The 16,082-nt window shown below is 43.1% G+C and overlaps 1 protein-coding gene across 5 annotated transcripts in view; it reads right to left on the reverse strand.

The window, feature by feature from the left end:
- TTC37 (tetratricopeptide repeat domain 37) overlaps positions 1 to 16,082 on the reverse strand; it is a 50,922-nt gene that overhangs the window by 28,584 nt on the left and 6,256 nt on the right. For all 5 annotated transcript variants that reach the window (XM_030467223.1, XM_030467225.1, XM_030467227.1 and 2 more), the window contains 12 exons: positions 15,782 to 15,922; positions 14,701 to 14,799; positions 14,495 to 14,603; positions 12,517 to 12,657; positions 10,827 to 10,928; positions 6,170 to 6,303; positions 5,452 to 5,538; positions 5,244 to 5,347; positions 4,997 to 5,123; positions 3,253 to 3,432; positions 2,477 to 2,601; positions 2,025 to 2,278 (listed from right to left, as the gene is read on the reverse strand). In XM_030467223.1, the coding sequence (XP_030323083.1) occupies positions 2,025 to 2,278; positions 2,477 to 2,601; positions 3,253 to 3,432; positions 4,997 to 5,123; positions 5,244 to 5,347; positions 5,452 to 5,538; positions 6,170 to 6,303; positions 10,827 to 10,928; positions 12,517 to 12,657; positions 14,495 to 14,603; positions 14,701 to 14,799; positions 15,782 to 15,922 (1,603 nt within the window). The remainder of the gene's footprint in view (positions 1 to 2,024; positions 2,279 to 2,476; positions 2,602 to 3,252; positions 3,433 to 4,996; positions 5,124 to 5,243; positions 5,348 to 5,451; positions 5,539 to 6,169; positions 6,304 to 10,826; positions 10,929 to 12,516; positions 12,658 to 14,494; positions 14,604 to 14,700; positions 14,800 to 15,781; positions 15,923 to 16,082) is intronic.

The following is a 16,082-nucleotide window of genomic DNA, read 5'->3' on the forward strand; positions in this document are numbered from 1 at the left end:
AGAAAAATGTTTTGTGACTCCAAGCTGGATGTGGAACTAACAAAGGAGAGATCTAGATTAGAAGGATTTTGTGAAGGGACTTAGTGTGATTAAGATATGGGTAAGTAGAGGCAGCCAAAGAGGGGGTGAAACCTTGAAGCTGTGTCCTCTCTAGGCATTCTTTTCCAGGTAATGCTGTCAGCTCTCACCTGCAGACACCAGGAAAGCCATACACACATGCACACGTCCATACAACACCTCTGCAAAGTGCTGCTGCAAGTGGCTCCTTCCTTTCTGCCAGACAAGAAGTAACACTGCAACTTCAAGTGACAAAATCATGCAAGAGGTGGTGGAGGGACAACCACCCTGCCTGCCTTGCAGATGGAAAAGTTGCTGTTGCAATAGGAGCCCAATGTGTTACAAGAATCAGCTTGCATTCACTCCAAAATCAAAATATTTGATTTTGAATGAGAGAGGACCCTGTAACGTAAAAATTGATGTCAAGCAGCAAACAGCATCCATTTCAGAAGGATGTGAAGGGTAAGAATGAATGAAGATTAAGTGGCAGGGGGAATTATTTCATAGAATCCTAGAATGGGCTGGGTTGGAAGGGAGCTCAGAGCTCATCAAGTCCAACCCTTGATCCACTCCCCCCGTGGTTCCCAGCCCATGGCACTCAGTGCCACATCCAGGCTCTTTGGAAAGATCTCCAGACACGGAGAATCCACTACTTCCCTGGGCAGCCCATTCCAATGCCTGATCACCCTCTCCAGAAAGAAATTCTTTCTCATCTCCAACCTAAACCTCCCCTGGCACAACTTGAGACCCTTTGTGCCCTCTTGTCTTGCTGAGAGTTGCCTGGGAAAAGAGCCCAACCCCCCCCTGGCTCCAACCTCCTTTCAGGGAGTTGTAGAGAGTGATGAGGTCTCCCCTGAGCCTCCTCTTCTCCAGCCTCAACACCCCCAGCTCTCTCAGCCCTTCCTCACAGGAATTCTGCTGGATCCCTTCACAGCCTCCTTGCTCTTCTCTGGATCTGCTCCAGCACCTCAATCTCCTTCCTGAGCTGAGGAGCCCAGAACTGGACACAGGACTCAAGCTGTGGCCTCCCCAGAGCTGAGCACAGGGGCAGAATCCCTTCCCTGGACCTGCTGGCCACGCTGTTCCTGAGCCAGCCCAGGATGCCATTGGCCTTCTTGGCCACCTGGGCACACTGCTGGCTCCTCTTCAGCTTCCTGGCAATCCAGACTCCCAGGTCCCTTTCTGCCACTCTGTGCCCAGCCTGGAGCTCCCCATGGGGTTGTTGTGGCCAAAGTGCAGGACCCGGCACTTGGAATGTTGAACCTCATCCCCTTGGGATCATCCCAACTCTCCAGTCTGTCCAGGTCCCTCTGCAGAGCCCTCCTGCCTTCCAGCTGATCCACACTCCCCCCAGCTTGGTGTCATCTGTGAATTTGCTGATGATGGACTCAATCCCCTCATCTAAATCATCACTGAAGATATTGAACAGCACTGGGCCCAACACTGATCCCTGGGGGACACCACTAGTGACCGGCCGCCATTTTGATGCAGCCCCGTTCAGCACCACTCTCTGGCCCTCCAGCCAGTTCCTAACCAATTTAATGCCTATCAAGATGTTACATCCTCCCAATACTGTCTATCTTGTGAGCCACATCTCTATCACCAGAAATGAGTTTCAGCTCCCCCATTTCTCTCTGCTCCCAGCTATACACTGAACACCTCTACATATTGTCACCTCTAACACCTCTCAGGCCTCTTGGGACACTTATTGCTACTTTTCATCACCTGTAGAAGTTCAGAGTGCTCTGAATCACTGAGCCTAACACAAGAAGTAAACACGGTGAGGTCAGTAGCAGCATAAAATTATCACTGCCCACCTCTGAAATGGCAGTATGACTCCACTGCCTGCTGAGACAACATCTGACTTCTGAAAACCTCAATACACCAAAAACCTCCCTACAAAAATAAAAGCACTACAGTGTAGTAGATGGAGAAAGAGCTAAGATATTAAAATTCAGACACCATACCTTTCAGTGCAGGCACATAGTCTTCTGTCTTCTTTAAGATGTCTTGATAGGTGGCTATAGCATTTTCATATTTGCCCAGAATCTGCTCAATTTCTGCAGCTTTGTAAATGCTGTACACCAGCTCTGGGTTCAGCTCAGTTGCCCTCCTGAAGGATTTTAGAGCTGTTGTATAGCTACCTCTGCCCAAGTAAGCCTCCCCTAGAGACTCCCAGCAGTTGGCATCCTTTGGATCAGCCCTCAGAGCTGCCTGCAAACTGAAGACACAAAGATATAAATTAATTTAAGTAAAAGTGATGCAAGTTAACATAATTTGTTTCGTTGCATTACACAAGCATGTGACTGCGCACAACTTTTAAACGCAGCTGTCCTAAAATCACCTCAGTTATTTTCAAAACTTGCTGAGATAGACGACTTTATAGAAAACCGCTCATACCAAACACTAGTTCTCTTACTCAGCCACAGCTTGTGAAGGCTGATCAGTCCTCAGGTAGTAAAGCCCACGATGAAGCCAGGCCCACTTGGCTGTGCCAGCAGTCGCGTTTTCAGTCACCTTATTCAGGATTGACAGAGCAGTGTCCTAACAAAGCACAAAAAATGCCAGGTTAAGAAATACATCTACATGTAAAGAACAAAGGTCTTGTTAAAGAAGAATCCTCCTCATTCAGAAAACCATTAACACATCTGATCTGTTAATTATTGGAATGAGGGAATGCTGCAGGGGCTTTTCTGAAGCTGCAGGCTGAGTGGCAGGTTAGAGGAGGAAATTATCACATCTACAGACATGTCTCTGCAATTCTGTAGAGACTACTTTTGTTTTAAATCCAGAGAAGAATACAAGTATTTGCAGCAAGTCAGATAGTTAAGACTGACTTTCCAGATGTTCCAGTGGAGCCTGTGAAAGTATGGGTTACACTTGCTCTGTAACAGGGGCTAGTAACTTTTTATACAATACAAAATATTTCTTTAAATGTTCTGATGAGTCTGCATGCTTTTCCTGAAAGGAGCAATGTGGAGGATGCAGAAATGAAGTGGCATAATTCCCCTGTCCTTCTGCCCAGCTGGATTTAATTGAGCACTGGAGCACAGCAGGTCCAACTATGAAAACTGCCAGGCAATGCCAGAACATCTGTTTTCAGATCTCATTCTCAAACACAGAGGTAAACGTGGAGTGATTCCTCAAAAAGCAGGATTAACAGAAACGCAGAAAAAAGCCCAGGATGTGCAATACCATGTCTCCAAGTTCCATGCTTAAGTCTACAACTGCTTCTCCAGATTCTTCATCAGTTTCATCCAGATCAAAGGCCTTTCTATAGCAACCACGAGCTCTGGTTTTATCTCCAGCAATGTCTCTGTAGTAGTTACCTAAATAACAAAAGACACTTCCCAAGTAGCTGTCCAGTTTTGCAGCCTGTAAGGAAATATGAACACAATGTAAGAGAGTTTTGGAGAACTATACTGATGGACAGCGATGGCTACTTATTTAATCTCTGCTTGATTAAGTTCCTTCTGTGGTGTATATCCGAGCAGTCAAACTTCATTTGAAGATTTCAGAGATGACTTGAGCTTTGAGTATGTGTGAGAGTCTGTGGCAAACCTCATGACCCAAAGCATTTTGTACATGAAGTACTAAAAAATGAGCTGTGTTGGAAGAACTCTTTACCATGTCCCACCATTCTCATGTTCCACTCAGTCTCAAACATTATGTTCATATTCACATTATATGAAAATTAACTCCAGACTTCTTAAAATTCCTTTTCAGATACAATTGGCAGATTTGTTTATAGTGAAGACCTCCAAACAGTGGAAACCAGCCTTGACAATAATAATTTAAAAAGCTCACACAAACAGCTTTAGAAACAAAAAGTATTATTCACTTCAACCACATTCTCTGGTAAATACTCTGCAGTTATTGATGGGCAAACAGTATTTTCATCACACATTTTATTCATCAATTTTAATTCATCATCAACACTGGAGTTACTTTAAAAAATAAACATCATTTATCATCATGTTTATCATGTTAAATTTTACACATAAACACCATAAAATTAATAATGAAACTCCCCTAGCAATCATTTTCATCAACCAAAATCAACCCACAATAACAACACACCCCACTAAACCAACCAACCAACCAACCAACCAGACACAACCAAACACAAACGAACTGTCCCTGTAGCTGAACATCCAAGCATAGCACTGAAGATGCTAAGATGGCACCAACAAAATGTCCAAGGAGAAAAAACTTAGCCTTAACCTGTTGATTCTTGCCAAACCTATACATGCAAAAGCTGGGGGAGGGCTTTGGACACGGGGGGTAGGGAGAGGAGAAGGGAAATGGGTTAAAACTTGGAGAGAAAGGGGAGATTGGGGTTGGAGATGAGGAAGAAATCCTTTGCCCAGGTTGCCCCCAGAAGCTGTGGCTGCCCCATCCCTGGCAGTGCTGAAGGCTGGATGGGGCTTGGAGCACCCTGGGCTGGGGGAGGGGCCCCTGGATTGTCCAGGTGGGACTGGAGGAGCTTTAAGGTCCCCTCCAACCCAAACCCTTCCATGATTCCTTGCTGATTAAGTGGAGGAGCATTAATTATGGTTGCCTCATCCCTGGAAGCTTTCATGGACACCTTGGATGGGGCTTGGAGCACCCTGGGCTGGGGGAGGGGTCCCTGAGCATGGCAGGAGGTTGGAACTGGGTGAGCTTTAAGGTCCATTCCAGCCCAAACCATTCTAAGATATGGTATGATCTACACTGGTCATCTAGAAGCCTTGATTTTACAAGGAGAGGAGACTGAGAGAACCACCAGTACACCAAGCTAAACCAAAAGCCTCAAGAATTAGGTGAGGAGAAGAAGCAGGAAGGTTCAAGGTAGCAGCACAGCTACAGCTCCCTGTGTTGCCTTTTTGCACAGTCAAACAAGCCCTGTAAATGAGAACAAGCAGAATAATTGAGTCTGTCATTCTTTATGAAAAGTTACCTTCAAGAACTGAGTGTGTGCTTTTCCTTTGTCCCTTTTTGTCTCATCACTCATGAACCAGTATGTGAGCCCCAGATACTGATGATACTCTGCAGTTTCAGGCTTTCTTTCAATAGCATTTAGAAACCTAAAGAAAAGGAACAGAGGTCAGATCACAAAAACTCTCAAAAGCTTCAAAACACTTTGTTCTCCTGTTCTCCCCACAAGACTTCCTTGTTAGACAAAATTAGGAAAAAAGTACACCTACCTTCTTTCTGCCTGTTCATAGCTCTTTTGGGAATAATGGATGAAACCTTGGAGAGCATGAGACTCAGCCAGCTCAGGGTGGGACAACAGCAGCTCTTCTGAAATCTGCAAAAGTGTGTAATTCTTCACTTGAATTCAATTCTTCAGTTATCTCCTCTATGAAACCAAGAATTCTATTTAGCTTAGAGCAACGATGATACAGCACTGACCTGTACAGCCTGAACTGGGAAGCCTTTGTTTAGATAAGCCTGACCTCTGAGAGCTAAAACCACTGGATCATTGCTTCCATCCTCGACCTAGAAAAACAAGTAAGAGAGACAACCAAGTTATTGTCTTTTTGAAGCCTTCAAAGGCAGGCAGAATGCATGAAGATAAAGACAACAGCCAGACAGAATACACTTGAAGAGCCTCAGGCAGAGCAATTTTGATGCAGAAGAAGTGGGAGAATGTAGAGAGCAAGGACAAAGGTACAGAAGTCCAAACAGGTACACAGTGTCCATGAAACTGAGGCAAAAAAAGAGGGGAAGTAACTTCTGCTTCAGCTTCACCATCTGATCTCCAAATAACATGCTCTGGTTCATGACTGAAGAGAAGTGAGTGAAAGACACGTGGAGCAGATTTACAACAACAACTCAAATGAAGAGCAACAGCCCTAGAGCACAGCAGCACTCAGCAAGAACAGACAAGGTTAAAAGTGACAGCTTCTGAAATCAGAATTGACAGAAAAGGTGTTAGAGCAAAGCATAAAAAGAAAAAACACCAAAGGAATGAGTGCTTGGATTACACCATAGCTGGAAAGAGGTGCCTAAAACACACAGAATGTAAAAGGAAGGCAAGGGGAGAAATACACAGCTTGAGTATTTAGCACAGAAAACAAGAGCACTTTTACAAATAAAATGTGTATGCACATTTTAGTCAATGAAATACCTGCTCAAGTGATTTAATGGCTTCTTCTGCAGCATCAGCACCAGCAATTTTAATCAAAGCCTCTGCTTTCAACCTAAGGATAAGGTTCTTCAGCCGAAGAGTAGGACCCCCAGGAGTTCCAAGTACCTTAAGAGCTGTTGACATGAGAAAGGTTTCATCAAGGAAAACCAGAAAAAGGATATACAAGGAACACCTCTGCTCCTAGTATTTTTTTAAATCTTGATAATTATGATTTTTCAGTATAACAGAGCAACACTTAACAGAATTTTTTTTGACTGCACTCTCCCATGTTGAAGAAATGATTCAGTAAAATTTATATCCAGGTTGAAAAGCTAAACTAAATTTAGAAAGGTCCTCTCAGACATGCAGAAAGACTGATTGTTTCCTAGCTGGTAGGCTTATAAATAGAATGTCACATGTTTCTTACCCATGTTCTGAAGAAACAATGAATTTTCAATAAACAGGTTGCTTTACACTTCAGGGTTTGAGGTAAAAATATTACTGAAAGCAGGGATTTAACTCTGCACCTGTGCAAAGGCAGCTTGGTACCTTTCTAGGCAGTACTGGTTACTTCTTCCAATACACAGCAAAGCCTCACCTCAGGGAATGAGGGCATCTGCTGTAGCTCCAGCATTCTCCAAAGGCAAGAACTTCCTGAATAACTCAATTAACTATATTTATTTTCACACATGATGTACTTTCATCTGACTTGATACAGCCAGTAACACAAGCCAAACATAAAGCAGTGCTTCCCCAGAATTCTGTCCCACTTCCCACACATTCCTTGGCCCTCCCAAGAAAATTTCTACAACAACAGCATCTTTTAGCTTGACTTAAACCTTGCACTGAGAAACAAAATTCTGTTTTTCTGAGCCTGCCAGCTTCTAGTTTCATTTGGTACTAACTCGACCTCACACAGGAAAACAAAACAAAAAAAAACAACAAAACACTTGCTATTTATCTATCTTCCACATCACTTGCAATTTCAAAGATTTCAAAACCAGCTCTTCTCCAGGCTGGAAAAGAACTCTATAGGCTACATTCTTGCTCTCATATGCTGCTTTTTCCATACATTTGATCATCCCTTTCACTAGTTTATTAACGTCTACTATTATTTTCTTTTTAAGAAGCAATGAGAGGGCACCAAAACTGCTCTCAAGATGTCAGCATGCTGCTGAAGTTCTTAAAAACAACTGCACATTGGTGCTGTTTCACTGACCATTCCCCTCCCTGTAATTCCTAATATTTGTCTTGCCTGCAGAGTACAGGAGGTGAAAGAAAGTCCTATTTTTTCATACAAAAGCAGGACCTTTCTGCTCTCTGCTTCAACTAGACTGCAGGATAGCTTTGTGGGAATACCTCTTCCCACAACCACATCATTTTGCATTTAGGACTATGGAATTTTTTTTCAGTATTTTAACTCCTAGTTACTCAATTCTGGGAAATCTCCTTTTAGAGTTCTGCAGACTGCTTTGAGTAGCAGCAAATGTTATAACCTCACTACTCAACATTCATCAAGGAGGATGAACAACACAGGTATTGGTGCAGATGTCAGGGACACCTCCTGCAAGCCTGAAGAAAGTACCACACTGTTTATCATTTAACTTATTTAAAACTGACAGAAAACCACTCAATGTGTGGTTCTACCACTCTGCTTCTTAACCCAAGGCTCCTTCAGTTTTCCTTTACAGCCATATTAGAGATCTCATCAATGACCACCTGGAAATCAGAGAAGACTTTATCACACCTCCCTTCTCTGTGTTCTCATAAACTCCTCCAATGTAATCTTAAAAAAAAAAAAAAAAAACAGAAAAAAACCCACCAAAAAACTATACAAAAGGCTTGCTGCCTATAACCTCAGTTTTAACTAATGCAGCCACCAAACAGATCAGACTTGGCAGGGGTTTCCCTGTCTTTCCTAGAAAACTTTTTAAAATTTATGGTCAACTCTGTATCAATTGCAAAGCATTTGGGTGCCAAAATGGTTTCTGCAAGAAGCTATATAAACCACTTGGTACTGCAGCAGTTTTATCTTTATGTTCCCTGGTCAAGTCCTAGGTCAGTATCTCATAGTTCCTTGGTGATATTTTTTCCTGACTTGTTTTAGAGCAACTGTTGACAGGTTACCCTGAAGATGGATGTCTTCTAGAGCTCACAGAAAGTGACATGAATCTAAACACCCCCCCTGTAATCCTGAAGGACACAGTCAGTGACCTACTAAGATGCTTGGATCCCCACAAGTCTATGGGACCAGATGGGATCCACCCAAGGGTAATGAAGGAGCTGGTAGAAGAGCTCGCCAAGCCTCTCGCTATCATCTACCAACAGTCCTGGCTCACTGGGGACATCCCAGATGATTGGAAGTTGGCGAATGTCACGCCAATCCACAAAAAGGGCTGGAAAGAGGACCCAGGAAACTACAGGCCTGTCAGCCTGACCTCAGTGCCTGGCAGGGTCATGGAACAGGTCATCCTCAGTGCAATCACACAGCACCTGCAGGATGGGCAAGGGATCAGACCCAGCCAGCACGGGTTTAGGAAGGGCAGGTCCTGTCTGAGCACCTTAGCTCCTTTTATGATCAGGTGACCCGTCTGGTGGATGAGGGGAAGGCTGTGGATGTGATCTACCTGGATTTCAGCAAAGCCTTTGACACCGTCTCCCACAGCATCCTCCTGAAAAAGCTGTCAGCCCGTGGCTTGGACAGGAGCACCCTGTGCTGGGTTAGGAACTGGCTGGAGGGCCGGGCCCAGAGAGTGGTGCTGAACGGTGCTGATCCAGTTGGCAGCCGGTCACTAGTGGTGTCCCCCAGGGATCAGTGTTGGGCCTGGTTCTGTTCAATATCTTCATTGATGATTTAGATGAGGGGATTGAGTCCATCATCAGCAAATTCCCAGCTGACACTAAGCTGGGGGGGAGTGTGGATCAGCTGGAAGGCAGGAGGGCTCTGCAGAGGGACCTGGACAGACTGGAGAGTTGGGATGATCCCAATGGGATGAGGTTCAACATTCCAAGTGCCGGGTCCTGCACTTTGGCCACAACAACCCCATGGGGAGCTCCAGGCTGGGCACAGAGTGGCAGAAAGGCACCTGGGAGTCTGGATTGCCAGGAAGCTGAACATGAGCCAGCAGTGTGCCCAGGTGGCCAAGAAGGCCAATGGCATCCTGGGCTGGCTCAGGAACAGCGTGGCCAGCAGGTCCAGGGAAGGGATTCTGCCCCTGTGCTCAGCCCTGGTGAGGCCACAGCTTGAGTCCTGTGTCCAGTTCTGGGCCCCTCAGGAAGTTCAGGAAGGAGATTGAGGTGCTGGAGCAGGTCCAAAGGAGGGCAACCAGGCTGGTGAAGGGACTCGAGCACAGACCCTATGAGGAGAGGCTGAGAGAGCTGGGGGTGTTGAGGCTGGAGAAGAGGAGGCTCAGGGGAGACCTCATCACTCTCTCCAACTCCCTGAAAGGAGGTTGGAGCCAGGGGGGGGTTGGGCTCTTTTCCCAGGCAACTCTCAGCAAGACAAGAGGGCACAAAGGGTCTCAAGTTGTGCCAGGGGAAATTTAGGTTGGAGATGAGAAAGAATTTCTTTCTGGAGAGAGTGATCAGACATTGGAATGGGCTGCCCAGGGAAGTAGTGGATTCTCCGTGTCTGGAGATATTTAAAAAGAGACTGGATGTGGCACTCAGTGCCATGGTCTAGCAACCGCAACGGTGGTTCAAGGGTTGGACTCGATGATCTCTGAGGTCCCTTCCAACCCAGCCAGTTCTATGATTCTATGAACTTATATCAATGATATAATCACAGACAAGGTGTCTGGTGAGTCCACTGAAGAGAAGGGCCATGGTATAGGAGTCAGCCTGAGCTTTTCCACCCAGAATGGGAAAAAGAATCACCTCATTTTCAGTCTTCGTGCAATAAATCTCTTTTTACCTACTTTACTCTGCTCTTGCATTTCCTACACCCAAACTTCTAAACCTCTTGAACCTCCCTCACTGCTCACTGGCAAGGACTTCCTTTTGCTTTTAATAATTTCCCCAGACTTTATACAGGTCTTTTACTTCTTCACATCTTTAAGAAGTTCTTAATTGTATTTGTCCTTGTCAGAGAAAAGCCCCTTTTGGCTGCCTCTTCATTTGCAGCCACCTGATAGTGGCTCTGTTGAGATGAGATGTGCATCACTATATCATAGTAACCCCCCTCAGCTACCATGGATGAAGACTTGTGCTCATAGTGAGGTTGTAGCACTCAGCAGTTTACATTAGCTTGATTAAATTCTTTTTTTTTTTAAGACTAAATATGAAGTCTACCAGAACAAAGTTTTCTGACACTTGCTCCTGAGGTTTTAGGCAATAATGGGCAGAGTCAGCCAACCACCAGCTGAAAAAGCACACCAGAATATGCAAACCTTTTCAGTATTACCCATTACAGAGCCTTCTGCTTCTGATGAGCCAAGCATTTTCTCTTTTCCTGAGACCACCCAGCAGAAGGTGCTTCTCAGCTGTCACAAACCAAGAGAAACAGGAGACACCAGCACAAGCCTGGAGGTTTTGTGCAGAAATCAAAGCACTCTGAGGTCTGGTAGCTCTGCTCTGCCATGCAGAGGTCACCTTGGCTGGACTACATGGAGTGAGTGGAGTGTCCCTGCAGTTGCTCTTCCCAGCAGCAGGTAGTTACCTCGATTGCAGGACAGGACAGCATCCCTGTGCTTGTGAATTTTCATTTGTGCCTCTGCCAAATAAAGCCATGCTCCTGCACACTGGCTGGTCTGCTGCAAACCTAATGCAAGAAAAATTAAAAAAAAAAAAAAAATAAAACAACTGAACACTAAAAATGCTGCTCAGGGCAGCAAAATCAGTGTAGCTGGCAGGTGATGTATTCCCACACAATGTCATCAAGAACACATTATCAAGAAGATAATAAGACACTTAATTATTTTCTGGAAGTTTTATTTTTAAACTGCTTTAGACATACAAGCCTCCACAGAGTAAGGCAAAGATGCACCTAAGATTCTGTTGGGCTTGCTTTTGCATTTACCATTACATACACAGGAGAGAAAAAGGGGGAGAAGTGAGGGAATAAACAACACTGGCCTAAGGTGCACTTTTGCTTCAAAATCAAACAAAAAAGCCCTTCACTTTGATCAGGCATTAACATCAGCCTGCAGACACTTACAAAGTTTTACTTAGAAACCAGAAAAGGCAAAAAGATGATGGCCAGAGTTTTTCACTGAAACTTCCCCACAAGCTTGCCTCAATTAAAAATTCAGTAATAAAACTAAATTCCAGGCTTCTAAGATGCATGTATACACTGAACACTGCCTTGAAGGTTCAGTGTTTAAGACGACATGTGGCTGACTGGGGCAAATATTATTTCCATGCATTACACATTTCACTGGCACTAAGAGCCTTGACCTTTGAATTCCCTCCTCCATGAGCAAAGAACTACACATAAATGTAAAAATAAATAAATTAAAATCATCTGGGAGATTTATGTATTGTCAAAGCACCCAGTGGCCATTTAAAGCCAGAAGAATTTGCCTGCCATGGAAGACTTCTTCCACTGAAGCACCTGAGTTTTTAATTCCAGATTTTAGGCAAGCCATGTTGTTTCACTGAGTGTCAACTACTGCAGAATATTCTGAAATCCCATTTCAGAAACAACCTTACTTTAAACCTGGCTGAAAGGATGCAGGATACCACAGCACACCCTGACTGACTCATGACTGCTTAGATCCCAAATACTTATTTACACAGCTTTTTCAATAAGCTGCTTGGAATTTTCCATGGCCAGCACAGAGTAAGTGGAGAGCTCTATTTTCCCTCTTGTATATGTTCAAATAATTTTCAGAGAGTTTTGCCAACTCACTACAGAGTAGTAAACCAACTCTTTAGCAAATCTGGCTACTGAGAAAAAAAAAATCCTGATATTTCTTTTTTAGGTACCTAATAAAATTGTTAGAGGTCTTAAAATTAAAGTCTTTACATGACTTTAGAGGAAACTCTTCTTGGTTCAGGTCTAGAAATGCTGATTAGAGGAGCTTCATTATATTTTACTGCAAAAAACCCACATTTTTCACTAGCTACTGCTGCATTTACTGCTTCATCTAGGTGTCTCCCCAGTAACAGATTAAAAAAAAGTTTAAAGTTGATCACAATAAAATACTATGGAGCTGTCTATAACAGCAATGAAAGGCTTGAGAGAGGTTATACTTAAAGCTGCATTTAAAAAAATTCCAATCCCTAATCAGAGTGTTGAGTATTCTTTTAAAATCTAGCTGGACTTAGAAGTGGAGAAGCACTATACAAGATTTCCAGAATATCCAGGCTGGTGTACAAGTTTCAGAGTACTTATATCACATATTTACCTTCAGTAAGACTCTTAACAGCCTCTGTATATTTCTTTTCCTGGAGGTATTTGACACCTAATCCAATGATGGCTGGACCACTGCTTGCATCCATCTCCAAAAGCCTAGAAAAGCAATCAAAGGCTTCTTCTGACAAAGTACCTAGTTCCAGAAAAAAAAGTATTTATATTTGAGTATTTATATTGAGTTTTTATAAAAGTATTTTTATTTATAAAAGTATTTATATTGAGTTTTAGATTTAATAAAAAATGCAACAGCACAACTTACCTACACAAATGTGACCCTTACCCTTTGAGCTCCAAGTAATGAGTTTATTAACTAAACTTTCTCCCAAAGGCATTAAATTGCATTTCACTCTCCAAACTCAAAACGAAACCCAAAACCCAAGAAGTACTCTACATCCTCAGTATCACAAAAAAGAAAAGAAAAACCCCAACTTGTCAGTTTGAAAATGGAATTTTTAAACACTCAAGTTTAATTACTGCAGGCATACTTCCTTTATTAATAAAAATTGCCTCATGTGCTTTTTATGTAAGCCCAGCAGAATGCCCACTGCAAAACTGGCCACAAATAAAATTAACAAATAAATAAATTTGTTAATTACAATTAACAAATGTAATTTTTCTGCAGAGCATGCCTCCTGTGCCTACAAATTTTCTGTCATGGCTTTGCTGAAAGCTGTAGTGTGAAACCTCATAATCTAATGTCTTAACTTAATTTTAACTGATGCCACTAACTTTTTACACTTCTGTTTAGCTGTGACTGTAGTCCTGGCAGTCCTTGCTCAAAGCAACTCTTGTGACTTGCAGCAGCAGTCCTTGAACTGCAATTTTCTGTTAAAAATTATGGACTCATTTGACATAAAGTTTGCCTCTGATTTAGATTCAGTAAACATGACTAATATTGCATATGAGTCCCAAACCCACGAAGTTTGGGGCATGGAAGACTCTGAGGTGGTTGGAATGAGTCAGCTATAAACAAACAGCCTTCCTAAAACCTCAGCACCATCACCCCAAGATGGCTGTGGGATGGTGAGATGCTGTCAGAGCACTGGTGCACAAAAACTGTGCTAACCAGATGCTGCTTTTACTTAGGAAATCAAGTTTATTCGTGTTTCTCTGAAAATTATTCTCATTTGGAAGTCTGGGCCTCATTTGTCTTCATCCTTTCCAATCAAAGTGAAAAATCCTCTCCTGTTTTATATTGCTGCACCATTCTATGAGTCAGCCTTCAAAACTGGAAAAGGTACTCATCTACCTAAGCTGAAAGTTTTTTTCTTTTTACATAAACCAGAGGTTTTGGGGGTTTTTTTCCTGGTTTTCTTTTCCTTGTTTTAAAAAAGAAATAAAATCAACTTCTGGTACCAAAATTGAGTAGTCTGAGGAAGTGTCCAACACTATTGCAACATAAGGAAAACAGTCACTACACACCTTCAGATCCCTGCACTACTGAACACACCATGGTATTTTTTATCCTGAGATCATACTTTTCCTGCTCAGAACAAATATCTAAACAGATCTCTTTACTCCCTAATCACTAGGCATTCTTAAAAAAAAATAAATTCACAGATGTTTGTTTTCTTCCCCTATTTTCTGTGTCAAGAATAATGTAAGTGTTGCTCCCCTCAGCCTCTGAGCACTGTTTAACATTCTCCATCCCCCTTCTGAAGAAGCTGCCCTTTGTGTGCCCAGAGGGGCTGCCCTCCAGCTGCTCTAGGTGATTCTTTTCCTGTGACTCTGTACATTGTCAGTGTTGGACACAACAGGCAGAAATGTTTTGCCATCAGCCACCACCTAAACAGAGATGTAGGAAGCAGCAGTTCCTAGGACCAAGCACTTTTCATTTCCCAACAGGCAGGACTGTAACATAAACCTAAAACAGTGCACTTGTGTCGGGGTCATGAAGGGTAAAAACTTATAAAAAAGATTGTCTCTAAACTAACTATAAATAATTTAAGACCCAATAAATGTCTACTCACCTGACTGCACAAAGTGCAAGCAAAGTACTTCTAAAGGGTAACTCACAGCAGGATACAAAGCCATCATGTCATTACAGGCCTGTTCCAACCTAGCTGCTTCATGAGGAAACTTGAAAGAGAAAAAAATAATGTATTCAGTTGTGTGAATGATCAGATGTGGAATACTCAATTTACCCATTGATGAAGGCAGATCAATGTAACCTTACATTTGACAAGCACTGAATAAAGTCCTTGTAGAGATTCTGGTGGTCCTCTCCGGGAACAGTGTCAGCAGAGTTCACTGCATGCTCAAAAGCAGTCAGAAGCTGAAATAAGAAATAATTATTAGGAGTGTAACAAACAATGACTTTAGGAAAATGCTGTGTTCATAAAACAGAATATTTCAGTTGGAAGAGACCTACACCATGGAGTCCACCTGCCTGACCACTTGTGGGCTGACCAAAAGACACTATGTGTTATTAAGAGCACTGAGCAAACACCTCTTAAATACTGACAGCCCTGGGACATCAAATGCCTCTCCAGAAAGCCTCTTCCAGGGTCTGAGCTCTCCCTCAGTTAACAGATGCCTCCTAATGTCCAGTCTGAACCCCTCCTGATGCAGCTTTGATCCATTCCTGCATGGCCTTTTGCTGGATCTCAGGGAGAAGAGATCAGCACCACCCTTTCCACATCCACAGAATCACAGGATGTTTAGGTTGGAAGAGATTCTGGGATTCAGTGAGGTCCAAGAAGAGATAAATTAAACAAAATTAACTTTGGCAAGAGAGAACAGTGTATAATGCATGATCATTCTGTTCCCCCCAATTAGCTTTAACATTCTCTTCACAAGAGCTTAAAATCTACAGGAAAAAGAAAACTCTGAACCCAAAAGCTCCTATCCAGGGACAAAGAGAAGGAAAAACAGCACAAACCTAACTCTCAGTCTGGGGGGAAAGACAGAGTTTCTTGTTTTGAAGACTGTCTACATTCTAGACTCTGCCAAAGCTTATGAGTGATGCTTCTGGTACCACCCAGCAGTAGAACCACAGTGCAAACCTTTACTCCTGCAGAACTTAAGCAGTTAATGAAGGAGTTCCAAGATGAACACTTGGATTTATGTATCTTAAGGCCCACCTCAGGCTGCTGGACCCTCAATGGCTTTGTGAACGGGTAAAATCAGCCACCCTATCCTGAGAAGTTTAGTGCTGCTGAGCATTACTGAGACAGCCACAAAATCTGCATGGGTCTCAAGGTTCCATTTGCAGGATAGGTGCATGTCAGTGTATTTAGGAGAATGAAAAACATTACCGACTGCTCAGCCCTATTATCCCGGCTCTGTGTGCTGTCCTTCAGCAGCTTGATCATCTTCTTCCACAGCTGATGTAGCTCTGCCTTTTCTGCACCTTCCCCCTGCTTCATTTGTATCAGTTTCTGCCAGGTTTCAGCCACCTATCAACACCATCAAAGGAACCATGCTGTAAAGAACTGGAGGTTTGACACAAGTTTTGCAATTACTGAAGAATTGGCTACACTCTGGCTGACTACAGAGTAACATTTAAAGTAATTTCCAAGATGCACCTGGTTTCTGATTAAGGAAATTATCAGGTCC

This window comes from Calypte anna, chromosome Z (assembly GCF_003957555.1).
Source record: "Calypte anna isolate BGI_N300 chromosome Z, bCalAnn1_v1.p, whole genome shotgun sequence".
Classification (NCBI taxonomy): Eukaryota; Metazoa; Chordata; class Aves; order Apodiformes; family Trochilidae; genus Calypte; species Calypte anna.